Source organism: Leptodactylus fuscus, chromosome 5 (assembly GCF_031893055.1).
Source record: "Leptodactylus fuscus isolate aLepFus1 chromosome 5, aLepFus1.hap2, whole genome shotgun sequence".
NCBI classification, from domain to species: domain Eukaryota; kingdom Metazoa; phylum Chordata; class Amphibia; order Anura; family Leptodactylidae; genus Leptodactylus; species Leptodactylus fuscus.
Genome location: NC_134269.1, coordinates 76,473,404 through 76,499,447, shown reverse-complemented (window position 1 = coordinate 76,499,447; position 26,044 = coordinate 76,473,404). Strand labels below are relative to the sequence as shown.

Genomic DNA, 26,044 nt, shown 5'->3' with positions numbered 1-26,044 from the left:
CACATTTATAATGTTAGTAGGATTAGTAGCGCTAACAGAAATTTTTTTTAAAAAAAAAACAAAAACCTTTTTTTGCCTGGAAAACCCCTTTAAACAGGCAGTCTGAAAATACACCAGATTTATCACAAGGGCTGGTGATGTATGATAAATCTGGCCTAACTTTAGACTGTCTAGTCTGCACTTATACCACCTTTCTGTTGGCTTACATTAAGCCTATATTTTGGCGCATTGTGGTGCATATAAGCCATGCGCCCTTTTCTGACAATCCACACCCACACCTAGCAACTCAAAGAGTCTTTAGCAAAGCCTGATGCTCTAAAGATGCTCCACATTTAAAAATGTTTCTCGTTGCAACCACAATTGTAAATCTGGGCCAATGTGTGTAGTATATCTGCAGTTGTATCAGGTCTACCTGTATATGTACCCTATGGTTATCCTCACCCAGCTTTTCTAGACAACTGAACAACATATCTGCCACTTCTGTAGATTTGCTGCTGTGCATTATTTATTTTTGCTTCTCAGTTTGTCTGTAAAGATTTGGGCCTTTCCTGATTTTTGGATGTAGTGTATAGAAAAACCAATCTATAAAGATGAATTTTTGTTCTTCCAGCTGGAACAGCCAATAGCTCAGAATCTTCTTTACAGAAAGTCCATATTAAGCGCTCTCTGCCTGGTACAGCCTTGTGCCTCCTGCTCTGTGAGCGATACACGAGCGCCATCTAGCGTCCGCACAATGATCACTGCAGGTAGGACAACAGACCTGAATAAAGTTGTGCTGTGTTGAATAGAGGCGGAAGTGCTGGATGATGCCGGTTGTTGTTGTGAGTGTGGAGCTGGAAGATGAGTGAGATTGTGGAGCGGACCCTGAGCGCTCTGCCGGGGCTGCTGCTGCAGGACCCTACGCCAGGGCCTAGCTCTAAACTGGGCAGCCTGATCCGGAGTATTACAGCGCTCAGCTCCAGACAGGTACATGGTTTGCTGACTACTCTGGCACTGCTGGTGTGGGGTAGTAGTGAGGGAGGCTGCTGTCAGTACCTACCTGTGTGTGGTGTGGGGGAGGCTGCTGTCAGTACCTACCTGTCTGTGGTGTGGGGGAGGCTGCTGTCAGTACCTACCTGTGTGTGGTGTGGGGGAGGCTGCTGTCAGTACCTACCTGTCTGTGGTGTGGGGGAGGCTGCTGTCAGTACCTACCTGTCTGTGGTGTGGGGGAGGCTGCTGTCAGTACCTACCTGTCTGTGATGTGGGGGGAGGCAGCTGTCAGTACCTACCTGTCTGTAGTGTGGGGGGAGGCAGCTGTCAGTACCTACCTGTCTGTGATGTGGGGGGGAGGCTGCTGTCAGTACCTACCTGTCTGTAGTGTGGGGGGAGGCAGCTGTCAGTACCTACCTGTCTGTGATGTGGGGGGGAGGCTGCTGTCAGTACCTACCTGTCTGTGGTGTGGGGGGAGGCAGCTGTCAGTACCTACCTGTCTGTGGTGTGGGGGGAGGCTGCTGTCAGTACCTACCTGTCTGTGGTGTGGGGGGAGGCTGCTGTCAGTACCTACCTGTCTGTGGTGTGGGGGGAGGCAGCTGTCAGTACCTACCTGTCTGTGATGTGTGTGTGTGTGGGGGGGCTGCTGTCAGTACCTACCTGTCTGTGATGTAGGGGGAGGCAGCTGTCAGTACCTACCTGTCTGTGATGTGGGGGGGAGGCTGCTGTCAGTACCTACCTGTCTGTGGTGTGGGGGGGAGGCTGCTGTCAGTACCTACCTGTCTGTGGTGTGGGGGGAGGCTGCTGTCAGTACCTACCTGTCTGTGGTGTGGGGGGAGGCAGCTGTCAGTACCTACCTGTCTGTGATGTGTGTGTGTGTGTGGGGGAGGCTGCTGTCAGTACCTACCTGTCTGTGGTGTGGGGGGAGGCTGCTGTCAGTACCTACCTGTCTGTGGTGTGGGGGGAGGCTGCTGTCAGTACCTACCTGTCTGTGGTGTGGGGGGAGGCTGCTGTCAGTACCTACCTGTCTGTGATGTAGGGGGAGGCTGCTGTCAGTACCTACCTGTCTGTGATGTGGGGGGGGGGGCAGCTGTCAGTATCTACCTGTCTGTGGTGTGGGGGAGGCTGCTGTCAGTACCTACCTGTCTGTGGTGTGGGGGAGGCTGCTGTCAGTACCTACCTGTCTGTGATGTGGGGGAGGCTGCTGTCAGTACCTACCTGTCTGTGATGTGGGGGGAGGCAGCTGTCAGTACCTACCTGTCTGTGATGTGGGGGAGGCTGCTGTCAGTACCTACCTGTCTGTGGTGTGGGGGGAGGCTGCTGTCAGTACCTACCTGTCTGTGATGTGGGGGGGGGGGAGGCTGCTGTCAGTACCTACCTGTCTGTGGTGTGGGGGGAGGCAGCTGTCAGTACCTACCTGTCTGTGATGTGGGGGGGGAGGCTGCTGTCAGTACCTACCTGTCTGTGATGTGGGGGGGGGGGGCAGCTGTCAGTATCTACCTGTCTGTGGTGTGGGGGAGGCTGCTGTCAGTACCTACCTGTCTGTGGGGGGGGGGGGGGCGGGGGGGCAGCTGTCAGTACCTACCTGTCTGTGGTGTGGGGGGAGGCTGCTGTCAGTACCTACCTGTCTGTGGTGTGGGGGGAGGCTGCTGTCAGTACCTACCTGTCTGTGGTGTGGGGGAGGCTGCTGTCAGTACCTACCTGTCTGTGGTGTGGGGGGAGGCTGCTGTCAGTACCTACCTGTCTGTGGTGTGGGGGAGGCTGCTGTCAGTACCTACCTGTCTGTGCTGTGGGGGGAGGCTGCTGTCAGTACCTACCTGTCTGTGATGTGGGGGGGGGGAGGCTGCTGTCAGTACCTACCTGTCTGTGATGTGGGAGGGAGGCAGCTGTCAGTACCTACCTGTCTGTGCTGTGGGGGGAGGCTGCTGTCAGTACCTACCTGTCTGTGATGTGGGGGGGGGGGAGGCTGCTGTCAGTACCTACCTGTCTGTGGTGTGGGGGGAGGCTGCTGTCAGTACCTACCTGTCTGTGGTGTGGGGGGAGGCTGCTGTCAGTACCTACCTGTCTGTGATGTAGGGGGAGGCTGCTGTCAGTACCTACCTGTCTGTGATGTGTGGGGGGGGGCAGCTGTCAGTACCTACCTGTCTGTGGTGTGTGGGGAGGCTGCTGTCAGTACCTACCTGTCTGTGGTGTGGGGGGAAGCAGCTGTCAGTATCTACCTGTCTGTGATGTGGGGGGAGGCAGCTGTCAGTACCTACCTGTCTGTGATGTGGGGGGGAGGCTGCTGTCAGTACCTACCTGTCTGTGATGTAGGGGGAGGCAGCTGTCAGTACCTACCTGTCTGTGGTGTGTGGGGGAGGCTGCTGTCAGTACCTACCTGTCTGTGATGTAGGGGGAGGCAGCTGTCAGTACCTACCTGTCTGTGATGTGGGGGGAGGCAGCTGTCAGTACCTACCTGTCTGTGATGTGGGGGGGAGGCTGCTGTCAGTACCTACCTGTCTGTGATGTAGGGGGGAGGCTGCTGTCAGTACCTACCTGTCTGTGATGTAGGGGGAGGCTGCTGTCAGTACCTACCTGTCTGTGATGTAGGGGGAGGCAGCTGTCAGTACCTACCTGTCTGTGGTGTGTGGGGGAGGCTGCTGTCAGTACCTACCTGTCTGTGATGTAGGGGGGAGGCTGCTGTCAGTACCTACCTGTCTGTGATGTGGGGGGGAGGCTGCTGTCAGTACCTACCTGTCTGTGATGTAGGGGGAGGCAGCTGTCAGTACCTACCTGTCTGTGGTGTGTGGGGGAGGCTGCTGTCAGTACCTACCTGTCTGTGGTGTGGGGGGAAGCAGCTGTCAGTATCTACCTGTCTGTGATGTAGGGGGAGGCAGCTGTCAGTACCTACCTGTCTGTGGTGTGTGGGGGAGGCTGCTGTCAGTACCTACCTGTCTGTGGTGTGGGGGGAAGCAGCTGTCAGTACCTACCTGTCTGTGGTGTGGGGGGAGGCTGCTGTCAGTACCTACCTGTCTGTGGTGTGGGGGGAGGCTGCTGTCAGTACCTACCTGTCTGTGATGTAGGGGGAGGCTGCTGTCAGTACCTACCTGTCTGTGGTGTGGGGGAGGCAGCTGTCAGTACCTACCTGTCTGTAGTGTGGGGGGAGGCAGCTGTCAGTACCTACCTGTCTGTGGTGTGGGGGAGGCTGCTGTCAGTACCTACCTGTCTGTGATGTAGGGGGAGGCAGCTGTCAGTACCTACCTGTCTGTGGTGTGAGGGAGGCAGCTGTCAGTACCTACCTGTCTGTGGTGTGGGGGAGGCTGCTGTCAGTACCTACCTGTCTGTGGTGTGGGGGAGGCTGCTGTCAGTACCTACCTGTCTGTGATGTGGGGGGAGGCAGCTGTCAGTACCTACCTGTCTGTGGTGTGGGGGAGGCTGCTGTCAGTACCTACTTGTCTGTGATGTGGGGGGAGGCTGCTGTCAGTACCTACCTGTCTGTGGTGTGGGGGGAGGCTGCTGTCAGTACCTACCTGTCTGTGGTGTGGGGGAGGCTGCTGTCAGTACCTACCTGTCTGTGATGTAGGGGGAGGCAGCTGTCAGTCTGCTGATAGAACTGCTTGTACATCATATTAGATTGTTTCTGCCTGTACTATACATTTTAATCTATAGTTATTATAGGTCCTGCAGTTAGGAGCCATAACTGACCAGTTGTCCCATCTTACTGTACCAGAACATGCTGAAGGTTGTTGTTGCTTCCGAAGACATAACAGTGGAGCCCTTGTATCAGTGGCATAGATCTCCTGCATGATGGCATGTTACCAGTGGCGTAACTAGGAATGGCGGGGCTCTGTGGCGAACTTTTGACATGCCCCCCCCCCAACCGACACCGAAGACCTCGACCGACCCCCTCCTCCGCACTCTATTATGTCCCTTAGTACGCTCTGCACACAGTATCATGTCCATTAGTGGCCCCTGCACACAGTATTATGTCCATTAGTGGCCCCTGCACACAGTATTATGTCCCTTAGTGGCCCCTGCACACAGTATTATGTCCCTTAGTGGCCCCTGCACACAGTATTATGTCCCATAGTGGCCCCTGCACACAGTATTATCCCCCATAGTGGACACCCATAAACAATTATTATACTCTGGGGTCTTTTCAGACTCCAGAGTATAATAATCGGAGATCTGGAATAAAAACATAAAAAATTCTTGTTTCTTACTTGTCCTTCGGCTCCTACGCTGTCTTCTCCGCTGCTGTCCTTCTTCTATGACGTCGGACGTCACATGACCTGGGAAGCAGGCCAGGTTCATGTGACGTCAGAGACGTCAGACAAGTAGGAAGGAGACCTGGCAGGATCGTGGAGAGGTAAGTAACAGTGTTTTTTACGTTCCCTTACCTCTCCCGGTCCGCCGATCATTATACTCGGGGGGGTCTGCAAAGACCCCCGAGTATAATGATAGTATTTGTGGGGCCCGCGGTGTCACTTACCGATCCCGGCCCAGCCAGGATTGGCAAGTAAATCGGGCCCGTAACGGTCTATTAAAAATAACCAAAAAAACGCAGCGGTAGCTGCTGTCACCGGGCCCCCTAATGGCCCAGGCCCTGTGGCAGCTGCCACTGCTACCTCTATTGTAGTTACGCCCCTGCATGTTACCCACATAGAAAAACTGTAGTAATGTGGCCTTTACTAAAATTATTCAGTTTTTTTATTTTGTATGTCGGACTTCAAAGTTTTACCATCTGTATCTTCGTGCAAGCAAAAACTATTCCTGTGTATAGTCACATACTATTTAATGAAGTGTCAGGGATGCAGAGGGGACTGTCGTTACCATGCCCTGCACCCTGAGGGGGCCCCCCGAAGGTCCCTCTGTCACAAGACGTACCACTATTCTAAATGACACAAGTAGGTAGAGGCCCCATTACAGATTTTGCACTGTGTCCCAGAAGCTTCTGAGTAGTGGTCTGTGGCCTGTGGCTATACAGGTAGTTATAGAATCTAAAACTTCCAGAATGTGCAGACAGAGTTTGTTTCATAACAGTAAGTTCACTTGTATTAGTGCAGGAATTGGAGGGTAACGCATGATTTTTGGTTGTGCAACAGAAGCTGCTGCCAAGATTTCGGCGTAGCCTCATCCTAACAGAATATTGACAAGGATGGCACTAAATTGTGTTTTAGACATTTACTATAAACAAGGTGGATTTCCCAGGACTATGATATTGATAACCTATAAGTAGTTCATGAATATCAAATTCTCGGAAAACCCCTCTAAACATTTTCATCCTTTCCTTAGCTGTCTGACTTGTCTGTGACGTGTAGCCTTGGGTTAGAGGAAACAGGGTACAACACACATGGCTAATAGTGTGTGGCAGTGAATACTAGTATGGGTTACCTCTTCCTATGGGTATGAGCATATGTTTTTTCACAGACTATTTCATATAAAGAAGTTAGATAATGATAACTATGATAATGATGACGATCCGTGCCTTTATTATGCTGACTGTCTGTGTGTATTTCCTAGGAGGAAGAAAAGCTTATCCAGCAAGAACTTTCCAACTTGAAAACAACAGTTTCTTCACCTAATACTACTCTGGTAACATTACATAACTTCATGTATTACACTATCTACTATACATTGTTCCCAATATAGCACCATATCTGATAGTTTGCCCTTCTATGTCCTGACTTTCATTGCTTTGACTTGGCCTGCTGTCAGTTTAGGGTGTTTACACATTAGAACGTCAGACCCACTGTTTTTGTGCAGGGTCAGCTGGTTATCTAATTTGTATGGGGGATAGTGACAGAAGGATTGAGCAGGTTGGATTTCAAAGGTACCAATCCTTTGTTTACAGTATCTGCTGCCCAAGAAAGTTGTCTGGGTTTTATCCCACTCTTAAAGGGAGTTTATTGCTTCAGCCAGGCATATTCAACACCATGTTACAGAACACATTATAGTGATAAACCTCATACCTTTGTTATGTATGTCACTTTTGTAGGTAGGTATGTTGGTTATCACTGTAAAGTGCTGTGTAACATGGTGCACACAAGTGCACCTCTAGAGGAATAGCTGACTGATAGCTATGTAACGTGTGTGATCACCTCTGTACCCTTGTTTCCTATATTTCCAACATGCAATTTTGTTATTGAAACCTTTCTCTTCAGTGAGCTGATAATAATGGTGCATAGACATTACAAATCTCACAGCATCGCCTTCTTTTGCCTATGAAGCAGCAGCGTATAACTTCCCTGCTGTATTATTATTACCGGTATATATAGTCCCTTACAGAGAGTTCTTAATGTGTTATATACGATACACAAGTAACATTTTTTCAGAACCTGACAATTTTACAATGTTGCACCATATAGTCTCTGCTCATCTGTTGTGTCAGAAGTTTGTAACTGACTAGTGTGAGATGTTCTGCAGCAGCTGCAGACTTTCTTTTTGAAAAGTATGAGAAAGGTTCATGTGAATTATTCTGTGCACAGGATGTTTCCTTGTACTCTTGAAAAGGTTCAGCAGCTTGTGAGGTGTGTATTGTAAGTGGGGATTTAGAGTTGATAGATGAAATCACCAACTCCGACTCCTTTATATTTCCACAGCCTTATACTCACTGCATTAACGCCATGAGTACACTGATGGTCATGGTGGGACATTAAAATCCAGTGACTGAATTTCTATGAAAGTACATATGCAACAAACTATGTATATAATTAATTACACAATATCAATTATTGTATCACAATTTAAAATAGTTATTCGTTAAATTTTGATATCAGTCAGTAATTTCTTTTCTGACTTCACATAAAACTGGTTCTGGTTCTGATTCCATAGCCCTTTTTGTAAGGAATAATGTACCTTACTGTTCTGTAACCTGTATATGTGCATCCAGTCTATGTCCTCTTGCTCTTTAATGTTTGCGAAACTCTTTGGTAACATCTAATATTTTAACAGATTACAATATTTTATTTCCCAGATATCCTGACCGCACTAAACTATACACAAAAACTCTTTACTGATGATACATGTCTAACTTAAGAGGGCCTTTCATCACGTCCGGCAAGTCTAGTTCTTTGCATAATTTAATAAGTGCTGCTGCAAGTCCCACACAGATGGATTTTTCTGTAGCCCCCACCATTACCAAGCAACAAGTTTGGTGCCTGATAGGCTATTTAGGCTCTATACTGTCAGGAGGGCGGTGTCAGGCAGCAGCAGGCAAGGGGTGTGATTTTGATCTCTTTGTTGTCCATCTCTGACTGGAGCATGTGATCTGAATGGCGCCCTTTTTCTACTCCTGCCTGAAACTACCAAGCAGACCGTGCCAACCCTGCAGGGGTGAACCTGCCCCTTTCGCCGCCCGAGGCGAAGTGCAGAAAGCCGCCCCCCCCCTGCCGGGGGAGGGGGCGGAGTGGGGGTGTGGCTTAGCGGAGGGGCTGGGGCTTAGCGCCGTTCGCGGCAGAGAGCAGGCCCGGAGACTGCCTGCGCTCTGCCTGAGCGTGCGGGGAGGCTGCTGGAGCAGCGCTGCTCCAGTGGCCTCCCCAAACCACCGCTCCGTGCTAAGCCAGTCCAGGACAGCTTGTCCTGGACTGGCTTAGGTTAGCAAAAATGCCGCCCTCCCTGAGGCCCTGGCATAGCGCCGCCTGAAGCGCTCGCTTCAGGTCGCCTCATGGGAGGTGCGGCGCTGCAACCCTGAGTAGCATGTCAGGCACCAAAACTAACAGGTCTTATTGCTGTTTAAAAATGGAGGCTAGAGAAAAAAAAAATCCCATCTCTGCTGGAATCAGTGGAGAGGCGCCTATTAACAGATGCTAAGAACTGGGTTCTTTAATATTGCAGTATATTATGATTTCTTTATCAACACAGATGCTTTGTGTGGCTTATTGAAAATCTTATTGATTGGTCCGATGTTCACTCTAACCTTAACTTTTTCTTCACCTGGTAGAGGCAGATGAAGGAATGTATGGTGCGATTGATTTACTGTGAAATGCTGGGATATGAAGCTTCGTTTGGTTACATTCATGCCATCAAATTAGCACAGCAAGGAAACCTGCTTGAAAAACGAGTCGGTATGTGCCATTCTTATGTTAATAAACTTAAAATTGTAAAAGGGAAAGTACAATTTATTACTTTCACTTGGATAGCATCTTATTCAGGTTTGACTACTAGAGATGAGCGAGAACTATTCAAAACTCCCGTTTCGAATAGCACGCACCCCTAGGAATGAATGGACACAGCCGGCACGCAGGGGGTTAAGCTGCCGGCCGCTGGCAAAGTCTGCGTGCCGGCCGCTTTCATTCATTCCTATGGGTGTGTGCTATTCCAAATGCCTGTTTCGAATAGTACTCACTCATCTCTATTGACTACAGCTGTATGTATTTTAAGGATTTTCTAGAATTACAATATTGATGGGCTATCCATAGGATAAGTGGAGGTAAGACTCTTGGCACCATTGCCAATCATCCGTTTGAAGGATCTGTGGCATTTGGCCAATCACTGTGCCTCTTCATTGCTTACATTGGTTTATATACATCTGCACATCATGTACTTTAAAGTGGTGCTAGATATTGTAGCTTCATCCCATTCAATTACTCAGAACAACGTTACAATAGCTTGCATCATCTCTACTAAGCAAACAATATTCAGGTAGATGGATCAAGGTAAATAATGAAGATTCTGCAAAAACAGCAGACAATAATGCCAAGTGCCTCCTCATGATGGTAGATGGACCAAGGTAAGCAGTGTAAAGTTCACTAGAAGTGCTTTAGTGCTTGGCTGAGTGCCCCTTCAAAAAGCTGATGATCATTGGTGCCAGAAGTTGGTCCTTCCTCAATCTGATATTGATATCTTAAAGGGGTTGTCCAGGTTAATTTTTTTTTTTAATTAAACCGGTAGAGGTGAAAAAACAAAAAAAAATATTCTGTCTCCAGTGCTCCGTTGCTGGAGGATAATCAGCGGCCGAAGGGAAAGGATACTAAGGAAAACAATATGTGAAATGGCAAAGGCTTGTTTTATAAAGGGAACCCATTTCTATTTGCCTTATTATTCCCACTACCCTACTCTGTGTCAGAACAATGAATGGCTCTGTATGAAGGAACTTCCATTCTGGTGGAATTGAGTCAAAGACAGCTTATTATATGAATAGACATCTTTACAGGGGTTGTCCAAGGAGGTGTAAATTATGTAACCGGTCCAGGGATCGCTGATGATGGACCTGGGGAATTCCAACCACATCATGACCCCTGGATCCTGTGATTAGAAGCAATCTTCCATCCCACCCTTTATTATACTATGGGAAGAATATGCAAATCCGCCTTCCATGATGTAATTAGGAAGACAGTTGCTGCCTCATTGTTGCAAACCAATAGAGGGCGCTCACTGGAATGTGCAAGCCTGTCTTAAGACAGGATTCCAGTGAAATAACCCAATAATGGCTGCTCCCTTTAGCCTCATGCCCGACCTTCCAAGAGGCCTTTGTTTAGCAATGACGCTGGGATTATTACCAGGTTATAGTCTCTCAATCGAGGACAGCTGTTTCGATCTGGTTGGATCTCATCAGCCCGATGTAGAGAGGACTATAACCTGGTAGAGGTGAGAGGCTTAGACAGGGTTCGGGGGATATTGTCACTCCTTAGGGAGAGACCACCATATAGGTGTGTGGAGCCTTGTTAAGCCTTTAGCACTCCACTTTGCAAGGAACTATGGGAAGAATATGCAAATCCGCCTTCCATGATGTAATTAGGAAGACAGTTGCTGCCTCATTGTTGCAAACCAATAGAGGGCGCTCACTGGAATGTGCAAGCCTGTCTTAAGACAGGATTCCAGTGCATATTCTTCCCATAGTTCCTTGCAAAGTGGAGTGCTAAAGGCTTAACAAGTCTCCACACACCTATATGGTGGTCTCTCCCTAAGGAGTGACAATATCCCCCGAACCCTTTATTATAGTCAGCTAGTCCCCATAGCACGGGTAAATATTTACCTGTGAAATTGGGGAAGAAGGGAGGAGGCAGAATGTTTTGTAGCATCACATGACCTGGTGGTTGTGACATGACTGGGACACCTGAGTCCATCATCAGTGACCCACGGACCAGGTAAGTAAATTACAAATCCCTGGACAACCCTTTTAAGGCTGTAACCCATGATGGCATTTAATTTATAGTGGAACAATACACAATAAATATGTAGTTTCTGAGCTAAAACACTATCACTGAATTTAAAAAATTAATACTTAAAATTTTTCCACAAATTATAAGATAGATGATAACTTAAAGATCAGTGAGGGTCCAACCGCTCAGTCCCCCTGGTCAGGAGAACAAATGACTTTTGTCCACTATTCTGAATGGAGTGGTTTCAGGCAGCATATGCACCACTCCACTCATTTCAGTAGGGGTGATAGAGAGCTATTTCCTGCACTCCCATTGAAATGATTGGAGGGGTTCGTACGCTGTCCGAGAGCAGGAGACTTTTGTCCAACTTTTTGATCAGTCTGACTCCCTTGATCTGCAAGTTATCCCTTATCCATAGGATAACTTGTTTTGAAGGAAACCCCCTTTAACTTTTATTCCATGTGAAAATCATTACAAAGCATAGGATTAAAGGGTGCAAACCCAAAACACAACTACTGTCAAGGGGGTATGACTATTGTATGATTAGATTTTTTTTTCATGTCCACGCGTTCCATAAATCAGTAGTTTTAGGATAAGTAGCACCACTAAAGGTCACAATAAGCTAAAAGTTTCCCTGTAGACTTTTATGTTTTACAGTACTTGGTAAGCTGAAGACCATTTAGTTCTCGTTTATTGTTTTTGAATATTTGCAAAGGGATCATCTGGTCAGTCTACAAAGATATAGTGAAAAACTATTTGCTGACAAGAAGTGTCTGAAGTGGCAATAGTTGAGCTTTGTACCTGATAGCTTATATTAATGATTGGCAATGAATACAAGTTTATACACTCCTCCCTTTTGTGCTGGTGCGTTTCCCGAAAGCTCTTGGTTCATAAGGTAAACCATCATTTATTACAACAATGAAGGAAGATATTAGTGGTATCAGCCAGGCATTGATTTAAAAACCAATGCACCACATGTATGCTTGATAGTGATACCCATCAGTAGGTGATGCCAATGAAGGAACATGGCTTGGTATCCTCAGATATGTGTTGCAACTAACTCCATTAACCGTTGTGCTGACATCTTCCTGCTCTTATGTGCTGATGTGGAAGAGACTGGTGGCACATTTGATACACCAACCTCCTGCTATGTGTTGCCCAAAAGAGTGTGTGGGGGCAGTAGAAATGTGGGGTTGTGTACTGACACTAATATTGTAATAGGAGCACCGACACAACTGGTGGAAACAACTTAGGTCAGTAGGTGTTCCTGCATTAACCATCCAGAATGTCCACCTAGGCAGAATCACTTGAAGATTACCGGTTTATGATCCATTGATAGAGCATGAAATATTCATCTTATATATTTTGTGTTTTGTTTTTTCTAGGCTACCTAGCTGTGTCATTATTCCTACATGAAAACCACGAGTTGCTGCTTTTGCTTGTAAATACTGTTCTAAAGGTAAAATAACAAGACTGTTTACTAGTGTTAGATCATTCCCCACATACACTTTCTATGAGTCATGATTGCTATAGTCTGCAGTCAGAAATGTTTTACTGTAGATAAAAGGGAATCAAACATTAGCTCACTTAAAGGGGTTCTCTAGGACTATGATATTGATCATCTGTCCTTAGGATATCTGATTCTGACACCCAGAATCATGATCAGCTGATTGAAGGGGCTGCAGTGTTTGGACAGGTGCTCTGGCTTGTTCAATGCTTACCAAACACTGCACCATACACAAGGTGTGAAGACACTGGCCTGGGAAGAGGCTAAGAACCACAAGCTCTTCCAACAGCTTGAATGGATAGCTGGGTGTTAGATTTTACCATTTTAATAGTGTTGGTCTATGTTTTATCTTCTTAGATGTACACAAAAAAAAAACTCTAGTTCTGTGAATTAAAAATATGAATTTCTCTTTAAATTCTACTTGAGAAGGCTCTAAAAGTAATGACAAACCTAGGACCCTATACCACACAGTGGTTGTAAAGATATAAAGGACAAGATGTACCTACCCTCTTACAGGATCTGCAGAGCACTAACCTCGTGGAGGTGTGCATGGCGCTGACTGTTGTGAGCCAGATATTTCCCCGGGAAATGATTCCTGCTGCTCTTCCACTCATTGAAGACAAGCTACAGCATTCAAAGTAAGAAAAAAAATCCTCTTGTCTGTAATTGTGTTCTGTTTATAGTTACACCACGTTATAGCTCTGACTTTGGACATTGTTTCAGGATTAACTAGAGTTATCCTCTAGGCTGGGTATACCTATACGTTTGGTGGGCGTCCAACCGATGTTCTCTGTATGAGTGGCGTAGCAGGTTGCGAATGCACATTGGCTACCTCTGGTAGTCCCAAAGCACTGAATAAAATGGCAAACACTGTACCTTGCTTTTCTGTACCTTGCTTTTTCTCTAGAGTAAAATGGATTGGCAACACACTTGTAGTGTCTGACATGCTGCTGCATTTATACAGGGTACAATGGACCAAATTTGTTGTGATTGATGTAGGTCCAATAGATAGTCATCCCCTAGCTGGGTATTGGGGTCAACTTGTAAATACCTGAATTTAAGGGCTATAGATCACAAGTAAGAAGTGGGCATTTGCATACAACTTGACAATGAAGCCATGACGTCAGAGGGACCGCTAAGGGACATTATACCGTGTGGAGGGGCTGCTGTGGGACATTATACTGTTTGGAGGCTACATTGGGACATTATAGTGTATGTAAATGGAGTGTTACACTTTGTGAAGGCCAGGAAAGGGGTTGCTAGGCTGTGTGTGTGTGTGTGGGGGCAAGTCAAAAGTTTTCTGGGGGCCCAGTCTTTGCTATTTATGCCCCTTGGTTCTTTAGATGTTCTGGAGATACTTCTTAATGCTGCACAGGTATTTTATTCTTCTCTTACCAAGTAGCTTGAAGGTAACCTGACAGCTGATTCATGCAGCATAAATTTCCAACGGTCTCCATTATGCCAGCAAAGTACGTTTTACTCTGAATTACTGCAGACTGGCTTCTATTAGGAAACGTGTCCACTAGGTGGCTCCCCTCTGTGTTCTCCTTGCCTGGTTTGATTGACAGGTCTTTCCCTATTTGTTGCTTGTGGTTAAGGCAGCATGAATTTACTCATTCACTTTAATGATCTTCTCATTGTAAAATTAATGCCACATATTCTAACTATCTTCTAGAGAAATTGTGAGGAGGAAAGCTGTCCTGGCATTGTATAAATTCTACCTTATTGCACCCACACAAGTACAGCACATCCATGAGAAGTTCAGGAAGGCACTGTGTGACAGGGATGTTGGTGTCATGGCGGCTTCTCTACATATTTATTTGCAGGTCATAAAGGTAAATGAATGTCTTCCAGTAACTGTTATTCTCCATTACATTGCTTTATTGGTTGTAATTGCTAGTTCTGATGTCTTTGATTCTGTACAGGACAACCCCTCTGGATACAAGGATCTAACAGGATCATTTGTGACCATTCTGAAACAAGTGGTTGGAGGAAAACTCCCTGTAGACTTCAACTATCACAGTGTACCTGCACCATGGCTACAAATTCAGCTCCTGAGGATCCTAAGACTGCTGGGCAAAGATGACCCTGGGTAAACAATTTAGGTGGTACCAGTGAAGGAGTTCAGTCTTTTGCTGGTTTTTAAAGTGACGGAGGGCCAAAATCCTTTCAGTGTATCTCAGAGATTATGGTACAGCTATGGTACAGCATTGCTCCATGGATACCTTTGGAAAGTGATTGTTATTCAGATTCATAGGCTTCATCAAAGAGATTCCTTGTCTGTCTCCTGTGAGAAGCTCCTTTTTCTAAGGTTTTAAGGGGATTGTTTGGCTACTAACACATTTTTAAAATCAGAATCGTATGAAAAAAGACATTCTGCTGGTGTCCGCTTCCTAGTCCACCTGGACACACAGGAAACAACTTCTCATCATCACTTACTGCGGTGGTGGCTGAGCAGTGCAGTATTACTTTTTCTTTACTTTATTTTTTAATTAATTTAAAGCAGACAGATATTTACTGTGTGTGTGATATTAGATATTTTATATACTATATATAGAGAGAAAAAGATAGTGTTATATATTTTTGTGTATGTTGGTCCAATTCTATGGCTAATAATAATAATAATAATAATATAATAATAATAAATAGTTTTATGTAGCGCCAAATTATTCCGCAGCACTGTACAATTTGTAGGGTTCGAATACAGACAGACAGATACATTACAAGAAAAGTCATTTCACACAATGGGACTGAGGGCCCTGCTCGCAAGAGCTTACAATCCATGAGGTAGAGGGGGTGATACAAGAGGTAGCGGGGGCGGCATTGCTTATGCAGAGGTCAGACACTTTTGTAATAGAGGTGACTGTCATTACACAAACATAAAACTTTATGAGCCGTCACTAGTCGTATCCTGTAACATGTGGATGGTGCTTGGACATATAAAGTTAGCCTGAAATAGCATCATATCGTGGTGTAATGTGGGAGCGGGGACAGAGGAGGGTTACATTTTGGGGATTCTAATTATAGTACGGAAGGATTAACGTTACAAATTGTGATAGGTCTGTCTGAAGAGATGCGTCTTTAGTTTGCGTTTGAAACTGTAGAAATTGGGAGTTAATCTGATTGTCCAGGGTAGAGCATTCCAGCGTTTTTTTTGAAGGTTGTATTAATAACGCTTTTTTTTTTGTTTTGTTTTGTTTAGCACCAGTAACCTGATTTATGATGTACTAGATGAATCATTACGCAGAGCTGAAATAAATCACAATATCACATATGGTAAGCTAGTTTTTTTTACTTTATTTTTTTATTTTACAAAGCCTTTTGAAGGTGATCTGTGAATAGTGGAGTGAATAGAATCAAACAATGTCCATGTTTTTGGATTTATTTTTTAAAATGTTTGTGTTCCTCAGAAATCTAATAAGTGTGTTTGACATAGAATTCTGGTTGTGTTTGTCATATTTATGTTTAGGTTGTTGCTTAAGGGTTAGTTCACATGCGGGAGGCTGTGTCAGAATCCGGACAAAAATGCGCCTGCTGCGGATTTTGACAGTCGCAGCTTTCCGCTCCGGATTAGGACCAAATGAATGGGCCTAGTCCAGAGGGATTGTCTTGATGCGGAATCTGCATCAAGATAGACCAGCTGCCATTGAATTCAATGGGAGGCGGTTTTTTGACGCGGATTCCGCGTCAAGATCTGGACCAAAAAACTACGTATGAACTAGCCCTAAAAGAGTGTCTGGCCAGAAATCTATTTTTCATACTGATAACCTATCCTAAGGATAGGTCATTAGTATGTGACCCATGACGGTCCAACACCTGAACTCTGTATAGTTCAGTTGTCCCAGCAGCATCAGGGCAATAGATGCTATAGTAAATAGAGATGAGCGAGTACTGTTCGGATCAGCCGATCCGAACAGCACGCTCGCATAGAAATGAATGGACGTAGCCGGCACGTGGGGGGGTTAAGCGGCCAGCCGCTGTCAAAGCGGAAGTACCAGGTGCATCCATTCATTTCTATGGAGCGTGCTGTTCGGTACGGCTGATCCGAACAGTACTCGCTCATCTCTAATAGCAAAGAAAGAGCCCATGCAGGCTCTCCTATTCAAGTAATAGGAATGGCTCAGCAGCCCCATCCACTGTACAACGGTGGAAGAGCAGCTTCCCTTCTGTTACTTGAATAGGAGGGCCTGCACACGCTTCCTGTTCACTCCTGTAGCTTCCTTCACCCAGATGCTGCTGAAACAGCTGATCTGTGCGTGGTTCAGGTGTTAGTGTCACATACTTATGGATAGGTCATCAGTTTGAAAAAAAACCTTTTAAAAATTGGTACTTGTTACATTTCATGCGATTAGCTAAAACGTCATACATGCTAAGTACTGCTGGCACTGTATATGAATCCTGGGAGATTCGTACTTCTTGGAGTGGATTCCGCAGGTGAATGAAAAAATAATTGTCCTGCTTGATTTTACCACGGCTCAAGATTCCCTGATTAGACCCATTCACTTCAGCTTAAAGGAATTGTCTAGAGAAAAAAAAAAAAAAAAGGCCGGGGAAGGTGAACCCCCCCCCAAAAAACATACTCATCTGTCCCTGGTAGCTCTGGTAGTCGGCGGCTGGAAAACTGTAGTGGAAAATGTAGAGGAATTCCTCTTCGTTTTCTGCCCAGTGATTGGCCTCTTAAACTACCAAGAAAGCAAAAAAGAAAAGTAAATCTAGTGTCTGGCATTCTTAGAGGGCCTTCACAACCTTCTTATATCTCTTTCATATCAGACATATCATCAGACTATTTATATGATCAATGTGTCTTTTTTTTTCTTTCAGCCATCCTTTTTGAATGTGTTCAGACTATTTATACAATTTATCCTAAGTCTGATTTATTTGAGAAAGCTGCAAAATGTATTGGAAAGTTTGTTCTGTCTCCAAAAATCAACCTCAAGTATCTAGGTAAGTAGTACTAAGCGTTACATGAGAACATGCTCTCTTTTGGAGAAAATTTTTTTAACTCCTACATGGACCATGAGAGGCTAAAATGCAAAAGGTCACACACTATTTGCGTATGATACATTTATGAGCTGTCACGTGGCTTTATGTCCTTCTACAGGAACAAGCCCTCACATCACTAATCAAAGCAACCATAAAGGCCACTCACTGAACTGCTAAGGGCCTTGTGAATTGATGATTTGTTTACTTGTGTGTACTGATTACCATCTACTCTGCCACCAAACATTCTATTCCTGTGTGTCTCTTTTTGCATAAATATGCATTCTTCAGAAATCGTGTTTAACATATGCCTGATGGAGTGGCCTAAGCAGCCTCGAAAGCTTGTCATCTGTCATCATTTTAGTTAGCCATTAAAAAAGGTATCAACTACTGAAGACTCTCAATTTTTTATATTTTAATTTTCCCAAATCATTCTAACATAGAGAAACACATTTCCATTAAATGGAAAGAGCCAGGGAAAAAAGAGAGTCCCTGTATTAGATTTGTCACATACGGCCTTCCTAGCAAAAATAAAAATAAGCAAAGAAAATAAAAATAAAGGCTCGTTCACAGAGGCGGCGGATTTTGGTGCTGAATCCACGTCAGAATCCGCCCCTTCACAATAGAAGTCTATGTAGACCGTTAGCTTACTTTTTTCTGTGAGCGGCATGTTCCTGCTCACGGAAAAAGAAGCGAGCCGCCCTTTCTTCAGGCGGATTTGGCGGCTGAATTAGCTGCGGCGTCTGCCTCGCAGCAGCACCCTCCATATTGGGCCCATTCATTTGGACCTACTCCGGAAGCCGCTTCCCGCGTCAAAATCAGGACCAAAGTACCCCCCCGTGCGAACTAGGCCATACAAGCAAAAAGACTTAAAAACAAAAGTAGAAAAACAGAATAATACTTAAAACAGTCTTTGTTTACAGGGAGCTTGGGGGCGAAATCTGGCTGACTCTGTTATCTGACTTCCGGATGTAACTTAGTGGAAATGTAAAACAGTTTCTTATGGCTTGTGCTTAGCTACACCTTCATTGAGGGTGCTCCCCTTCGCCCCTTGCTTCATTTCGGAAACATTGGGAATGAACTATCCCATCTCCATCTGGCAGAACTACGTAGCTTCCAGACATTTGAAGTGAAGATGAATTTCTTGTTCTCGACAATATAGTGGAGAGGGCAGCTGAGAGAAAAAGATCTTGCCTGTGGAATAGAAGTTTTATCATCAGACAAAAGTCAATCTTTCAAGGGAAAACCAAAAAGTGTAATTTTTACCAAAGATATTGCTTCCTGCCCGTCCCAGTGACACCATCATTCTCATAAGGGTGGGAACTGAAGTTTTTTCATGAGGCCTAGAGGAATATTCCACATTTGGATCCAGGACGTAATCATGAACGGTTATCGTCTGGAGTTTTCCCACCTTTCCTGCAGAAATTATTCTTCATACATATTCTGCAACACTTTACAAATCAGAGGATATATAAATAGACAATATGAGACATTACATTGTGATAAAGAGGTTAACATATCAAACAATAGGATTGAGGGACCTGTTCACAAGAGCTTACATTTTATCAGAAAATAGGGAGACACGAGGGCTTGTTTGCTACAATGGTCTAGCCATTTATTAATAAATAAGGTTATATAACTGAAGCTGTATGAGACCGTCAGCAACCAGTATCTGTGAACATATGGATACTAAATGCAGGAAGCGCAGTGTAACTTCGAGATGGAGGGGTCAGGATCTGAGTAATGAGGAGGAAGGATAGCATAGGATAAGTAATGTTAGTGTAGTGTGCAGAGGTGTAGAACATTGTGATGAGGTAATGTGATAAGCCTGCCTAAATAGATGCAGTTTTAAGGCAGATTGTAAGCTGCTGTAGTTGGATATTAATCTGATTGTCCGGGGTAAAGCGTTCCAGAGCACCAGTGCAGCTCTAGAAAAGTCTTGGAGACATGAGTGGGATGTTCGGATAACAGAGGATGCAAGACTAAGGTCATTGACAAAATGGAGAGAGCGGTTAGAGCAGTAAACAGTCACTAGGGAAGAGATGTCTGGAGATTTTGTCTCTAATTCGGACCTGATGTTTGGAAGAAAAGTTCTCTCTGCAGCAGTCCCTCGCTAATATGCTATGACTAAGGGTTTATTATAAACCTGAAATGCCTAAGCAAATCCTGCTGGTGTTATCGTATGCTCTTTCCTGCCCCTGTGGGAGTCGGGTAAGCTTCCTGCTAAGGGAGCATTCACATGATGTTACGCTGCGCTCATTCTGAATGTAAAATTCGTTCAGAATGAGCGCGTAAAAAACAGCTCCCCTTGACTTGTATGGGTGCCGGAATACGCGCGCTACCCATTGAAATAAATGGGAGGCTTTTTTCCCTATTGCTTTTAATGTGAAACGTGCGTAATACATTGAAAGCAATAGGGGAAAAAAGCCTCCCATTGTTATTTCATTGTGTAGCGCCCGTAAGCCGGCACCCATTCTAATCAATGGGAGCTGCTTTTTACGTGCTCATTCTGAACGAGTTTTACATTCAGAATAAGCGGAGCGTAACATCGTGTGAATGAGTAATTCTTATCTTTCTCCCATACCTACTTTTCATCTGTTTACCCTTTTTGTCAATTTTCTTTCTACTTGTGAACTTTGCAGTTCTCTCTGAACTGATGGCCATAGACTAGCTGCCTTACACTGCATAAACTAGAGAAGAAGCTGCTCTATAACTTTCTCTTTCTGAAACAGCCCCAAGACCATGCAGGACATATTTAGAGAAGTAATAACTTCTACTGAACTGAGAAAAGTTGTTTGTGATAAAACATTTCTGTTCAGCTGCATCAGCCTAAGGCTAGGTTCACACCTGCGTCTGCTCTCTGCTGGGGGATTCTGTTCCCCATTCCACTTGAAAAATGCAAGCAATTGCAAGCAGCGCTTTTCTCTCTGCATTTTTTATCCTTTCTGGGTGTAAACCCGGCAGACCCCATTATAGTCTATGGGGTCTGTGGGTTTCCACGACTAGCTGTTTTTTTTTTTTTTTTTTGTTTGTTTTTTAAGCAGATTAAGTTTATGTTCAGGGGATCTTCAAGTAGAACCCCCAAATGCAGGAGGGAACCTAGCGTGAACAACCAGAACGGCCCTCCCACAAAAAGAGACTAGCTCTAAGCCACACACAGTAAGCCACAACATCTTAAAAGAAATAATGTGGCTGAAAAACATATATAAAATAAAATATATATAATATATATTCTTTATTGGTACAAAATGACAACAATAAAGATAATATTGAAAGGTACAGTACAAGGTGAACTATACAGTAGAGGATCACTACAAACGTGACCCAACCACTGAAATTACATTCAAAGAGAGTCACTACATAAGATACATTACCATACAATAAATATAGCTCAATACAAGACATGTATAAAATAGATAAATACAATGACAAGTAACCAAAGGTCTACCAAGTTTTAGATCTAATCGTCAATATCAAAAAGTAATGGCTGTAGTCATGGTTAGCAGTAGACCAAAGGAATGCTAATACAGTACACACTGGAATGAAGGGGATGTCATAACCGCATCCCACCGCGCGTTTCTCCGCACACCAGCTTTGAAGCAGGGCAACATCCTGATGAGAGCAGAAAGTGGCACTTCTCTCTCATAACATTTATTACATAGTTTCTTATATTTACCTGTACTGTTCATTTACAGTATGTGAAGTTTGTTGAAACAACAGTGCCCATTGAAGAAAATAAATCGCGGTATTCAGTGCAGTTGAAATGGAAAACTTTACCGTTATTAGTCATACATTAGTGCCAGGCTGTAGCCGAACAGGTTTTCTTCAAGCGTGGAAATGTATCCTTATAAAACACTGATGGATTACTCATAAAATAAGTTTTTTCCATTTCACCTGGTCTGGATGCTGCAGCTTTTTATGAGAGACTTGGTCCTTATCTATGTGGGGATTGGATAACTTTGGCGGCAGTTTTGCATATAACTATCTTACCTGATGGTGTCACCATTTTTTTGGACCAGGACTGTGGAGTTGGAGTCGGCCAGAAGTTATAGATTTTAGCTACAAAATGCAATGATTAATTAATTTAAATTCTATTACATAATGAATATTGTATAATTTAATTAGATGCATAGTTTGTTGCATATTTAGAAAGTCAACCACTAGGTTTTGTTTTATTGGATTAGAGAAACTGTCAGCGGTTGTCAACCATTTCCGAAGGCGTCAAAGCAGTGGTTTGTCCTACCAGCCCTACTTCTGTGAAGAACAGATTTATCCGTGCCAGATTTGTGTTCCTTTCCAGTACAGCCTCTATTTATTAATCCTACAGCAACATTTCTTTTTAGACATACCCACACATAGATTTATCTTCTATGAAATGGAGCAATATATTGTGCAGTGTTATCTTTTCTACATGCTGACAAGTGATTTCTACCATATGCTTAGGGATTTCTGTGATTTCTAGATAAAAAAGCTGAATAATACGTGTGCGCTCATAGTTATCATAAAGTTTGCACACAGTAAAAAGATGCTACTGAATTGCGATGTCTCCTGCCTGCTAATACATTTCTAAAATGAGATCACCTAAAAACGGAAGATGTAATAAATGCAGTATTTTGCAATATTTTTTTTTAAAACTGTATAAAAACTACCTGAACATTTTGTAAATTACTGAAACATTGTTTCAAAAACAGCAGATGTGTAGGACATTTGATTTCATTGCAATATCTTCTTTCTAGTCGTACTGTTTGTTGCTGTTTTGTGTGTGTTTGGCTCATTTCCTTGTACTAGGCTTAAAATATTGATGATCTATCTATGTCTTAAAGGGGCTCTATCACTGGGAAAAGTCATTTTTAACTAATCACATCTTTGCACAGCCTTTAGAAAGTCTATTCCACACCTACCTTTAGTATGTAGATTGCCTCAGTAGTTTCTGAATAAGTCCGTTTTGTATTCATTTGCTAATTAGACTGGTGCACGATACATTGTGCACTCCTCTCCTATTGTTTCCTATGAGCACAGTACAGGCTGCTGCTGCTGCTGATGACTCAGCTTTCTGTTTGCACACCCATAGGAGATAATAGGAGAGACGAGTGCTGCTGGGAACTTCCTGTGCTGGCTGGAGGCTCATTAGCATATGAATAGAAACGGACTTATTCAGAAACCACTGAGGCAATCTACATACTAAAGGTAGTTGTTTCTACAGTTGTTTCTGTTGTTTCAGTTGTTTCTGGTAGTTCTTTCTAAAGGCTATGCAAGGATGTGATTAGTTAAAAATGACTTTTCCCAGTGATAGATCCCCTTTAAATATCAGAACATTGAAGGTCCAACACCCAGCACCTGCTTCGATGACCTGTTCTCAGTAGCTGATATACAGAGAATGGAGCTGGATGCCAACAGCTCTGTCCGCTGTGGAGTGGCCAGACCAGTTTACTCCAGGTTAGCTCCTGTTCACTTGGATAGGAGCTAAACTGCAGTGACTCATTCAATGGCATCCACAGGTTGCAGAAAATGCACCATGGCTTTAGCACAAAGACGCTTTCTGAAAAATGCCATGTGAAGCAACGCTTACTACAGCAAACAATGAACTTTCATTCTTTCATGTCTGGTGGTAATATGCTATGTGTGTTGTGTTTCATAGTAACTTTGCTAGCAGGCTACATATTGTATTATGTCGAAATGATATACGTAATGTTATGATTTGTGGTTGCTGTGACTTCTGTACTGCATGCATTTCACGAAGTATTGTATGCAACCAGATAACTTGCTGCTGGTATTTTGAGTTTTCTTCTGAAAATGATCATTTTCTCTTTTAGGACTGAAGGCACTTACCTATGTTATCCAGCAGGATCCTAACCTGGCGCTTCAACATCAGATGACAATAATTGAGTGTTTAGACCACCCTGATCCAATCATTAAAAGAGAGGTTTGTTAATCATTAAACCATGTAGGCTGTAGTTTTGCACATCATGATTGCAGGTTTTACACCCACAGCATGTCACTTATTGCTGCGTGATTCACCAGCAGTTTTTAACCTTTGCAATGCAGGAACTTACAGGGAAACCTGCAGATGAGCTGCAACAAAATCCACCTTCAGCAAATAGTGCTGTCTGTTTGTCCTGTTGTTAGGGCTCGGTCACACGGGGCAAGAGGGGGCGGGTTTTGGCGCTGAATCCTCCTCAAAATCCGCCCCCTCAGAATAGAGGTCTATGCAGACTACTAGTGTTCTTTTTTCCACTAGTGGTGTGTTCCCGCTAGCGGAATAAAGAAGCGAGCTGCCCTTTCCTCAGGTGGATTCTGCTGCTGATTCAGTTGCGGCGTCCACCTCGCAGCAGCACGCTCCAGAGTAGGCCCATGGGCCTACTCTGGAGCGGGAAGCCGCGACTGTCAAAGCCACAGCAGGCGCATTTTGTTCCTATTCTGACGCGGCTTCCCACGTCAAAATCAGGACCAAAATACGCGGTCCTGTGCCCCATGTGAACAGGGCCTTAAAGGGGTTTTCCAGGACTTGTTGATGCCCTATTCTTAGCATAAGTGATCTACTAAAGATCAGCAGGGGTCCAACACCCAGGCCCCTGGGTAACCAGCTGTTTAAAAAGGCTTCATTGTTTGTACAAGCACTGCAGCCTTTTAGCAAATGTATAGAGCTGTGCTTTTTAAGTTCAGATGTGGCTGTGCTTGGTTTCACAGCTCAGCTTGTTCATTTGAATGAGACTGAGCTACCATCAGGCAATGTGACCAATGAACATGAAGTCAAACGGTCTTTGAAGCGGAATTGGTGGCTCAAATAGCTGACCTCCTGGGATCCTTAATGTTGGATTCCCTTAGATGTTTAGTCGATGACCTGGTCTAAAAATCTGTGACTTTTTATTTCAATGGTATTTCATAGATTTTCCGAAAGGAAAAAATTCTTAATATCAATTAAAATTAACGCTTTATTATGGTGTCAATTTAATGACTTTTCTTTAGAGATTGTAGGTAATCTAGTTAAACCTAGTAGGTAATAATAAATTTGATTATAGAACATTGGGATTATTGCGTCATGTGTAATGAGCTATAAAGGTCAGGAAAAGTTGAAATTATATAGGATTGGAGATAAGTGTAAGATTGCTTGGGGTCTATCCCCAGCAATCAGGAGAATGGGGGATGGAAAGTTCCCCTGTATTCTCCATGTGAATGGATTGCTGGTGCACTTGCATAACAAGCTTCGTTCACTTCTGTGGATCCACTGAGGATATAAACGGATATTTCTAAACCCTATTTTACATATAATATATTGTACTTTGCATTGATAATTTTCTACAAAGTCAGTTTTCAATTTCATACTTTTCCAGCAAGAATAACCAAGGAATAAAACACAATTCTCCAGATTTTGTTATTTCTTGGAGAATGTAACTATATACTAAAATAATCAGCAAAGTTGACAAGTCCTATTTAAATGGGTAGTTCAATTGTCTAAAACTGAGAAATTCTCACATATACCTAGCCCCTTCCTCTCCTATACTGCCTCTTTCCTGTACCTTACTGGCCTCTGTCTCCTGACCTCCATTTTGACACCGACATTTGACCACTTGCTGTATTAGTGATCCCAATGGTGTCCATTCAGCTGTCACATCTTTGTCTAAATATGATTTCTGAAGGTTAGGAAGCAAAAATGTACAGGAGACTCCAGAAGACATGACATTAGTGAAAGGCTTTTGTAAAACATTTCAAGGTGTTCTACAACCTCTTTTAAATATTTCTCATTTTGAGAATTTGTTATTTGTGAACTTGTATTTTCAACAGACGCTGGAGCTTTTGTATCGGATCACCAATGAGCAGAACGTCATAGTTATCGTACAGAAAATGCTGGAATATTTAAAGCAAAGTAAAGATGAATATACAGTAATTGCACTGGTTGGAAAAATTGCAGACTTGGCGGAAAAATATCCTTTTTACATAATGAATAATATATTAAGAGCAAATCTATTGTGATGACTAGAGAGACTCAAAAGCCCAAATTTGCAGTTTTTGTAATTATGTACCATGAGGTTAAATAAATACTGCAATATTTTATTACATACATTAACCCTGTGTTTTCCACGTCAGACCCATCCAACAGGTCTTTGATCTGTTAATATCTGTTCTCCTCAGTTATACTCTTGGTATAAGAAATCTTTCTATTGAAGTTCATAAGAAGAAATTAAAAAAAAAAATAATAAAAAAAAAGGTAATGTAGCAACAGAATACTGTATACCACAAAGTAGATGACAATTTTGTTTTAGTGTAATAATATGCTGCCCACTTGGTTTGTTGGTACCAGGTGGCCTTTTGCTGTCATTTCTGGCCTTTTGTGTACTTGTGTAGACACGAGACTGTACAAGTCAGCATCCAGTCTGTTTCAATGCGTGCACTACAAAAACCTCATTCTCAGCAACCTTCTCTTAAAGCCTTTGTCTAAAACTCACACTTACTGGGATAAAATTACAGCTATCGCGTTTGCTTTTGCGTTTTGTTTTGCAAGTGTTGT

At 43.8% G+C, this 26,044-nt stretch overlaps 1 protein-coding gene across 1 annotated transcript in view; it reads left to right on the top strand.

Annotated features, from left to right (window-relative positions):
- The first annotated feature begins 758 nt into the window (after window positions 1-758).
- AP4E1 (adaptor related protein complex 4 subunit epsilon 1) overlaps window positions 759-26,044 on the top strand; it is a 52,652-nt gene continuing 27,366 nt past the window's right edge. Inside the window, exons 1-11 of the mRNA XM_075273451.1 lie at window positions 759-966; window positions 6,472-6,543; window positions 8,891-9,014; window positions 12,437-12,510; window positions 13,075-13,196; window positions 14,234-14,393; window positions 14,484-14,650; window positions 15,761-15,834; window positions 17,380-17,502; window positions 23,352-23,461; window positions 25,321-25,460. Of these exons, the coding sequence (XP_075129552.1) occupies window positions 841-966; window positions 6,472-6,543; window positions 8,891-9,014; window positions 12,437-12,510; window positions 13,075-13,196; window positions 14,234-14,393; window positions 14,484-14,650; window positions 15,761-15,834; window positions 17,380-17,502; window positions 23,352-23,461; window positions 25,321-25,460 (1,292 nt within the window). The 5' untranslated portion in view covers window positions 759-840. The remainder of the gene's footprint in view (window positions 967-6,471; window positions 6,544-8,890; window positions 9,015-12,436; window positions 12,511-13,074; window positions 13,197-14,233; window positions 14,394-14,483; window positions 14,651-15,760; window positions 15,835-17,379; window positions 17,503-23,351; window positions 23,462-25,320; window positions 25,461-26,044) is intronic.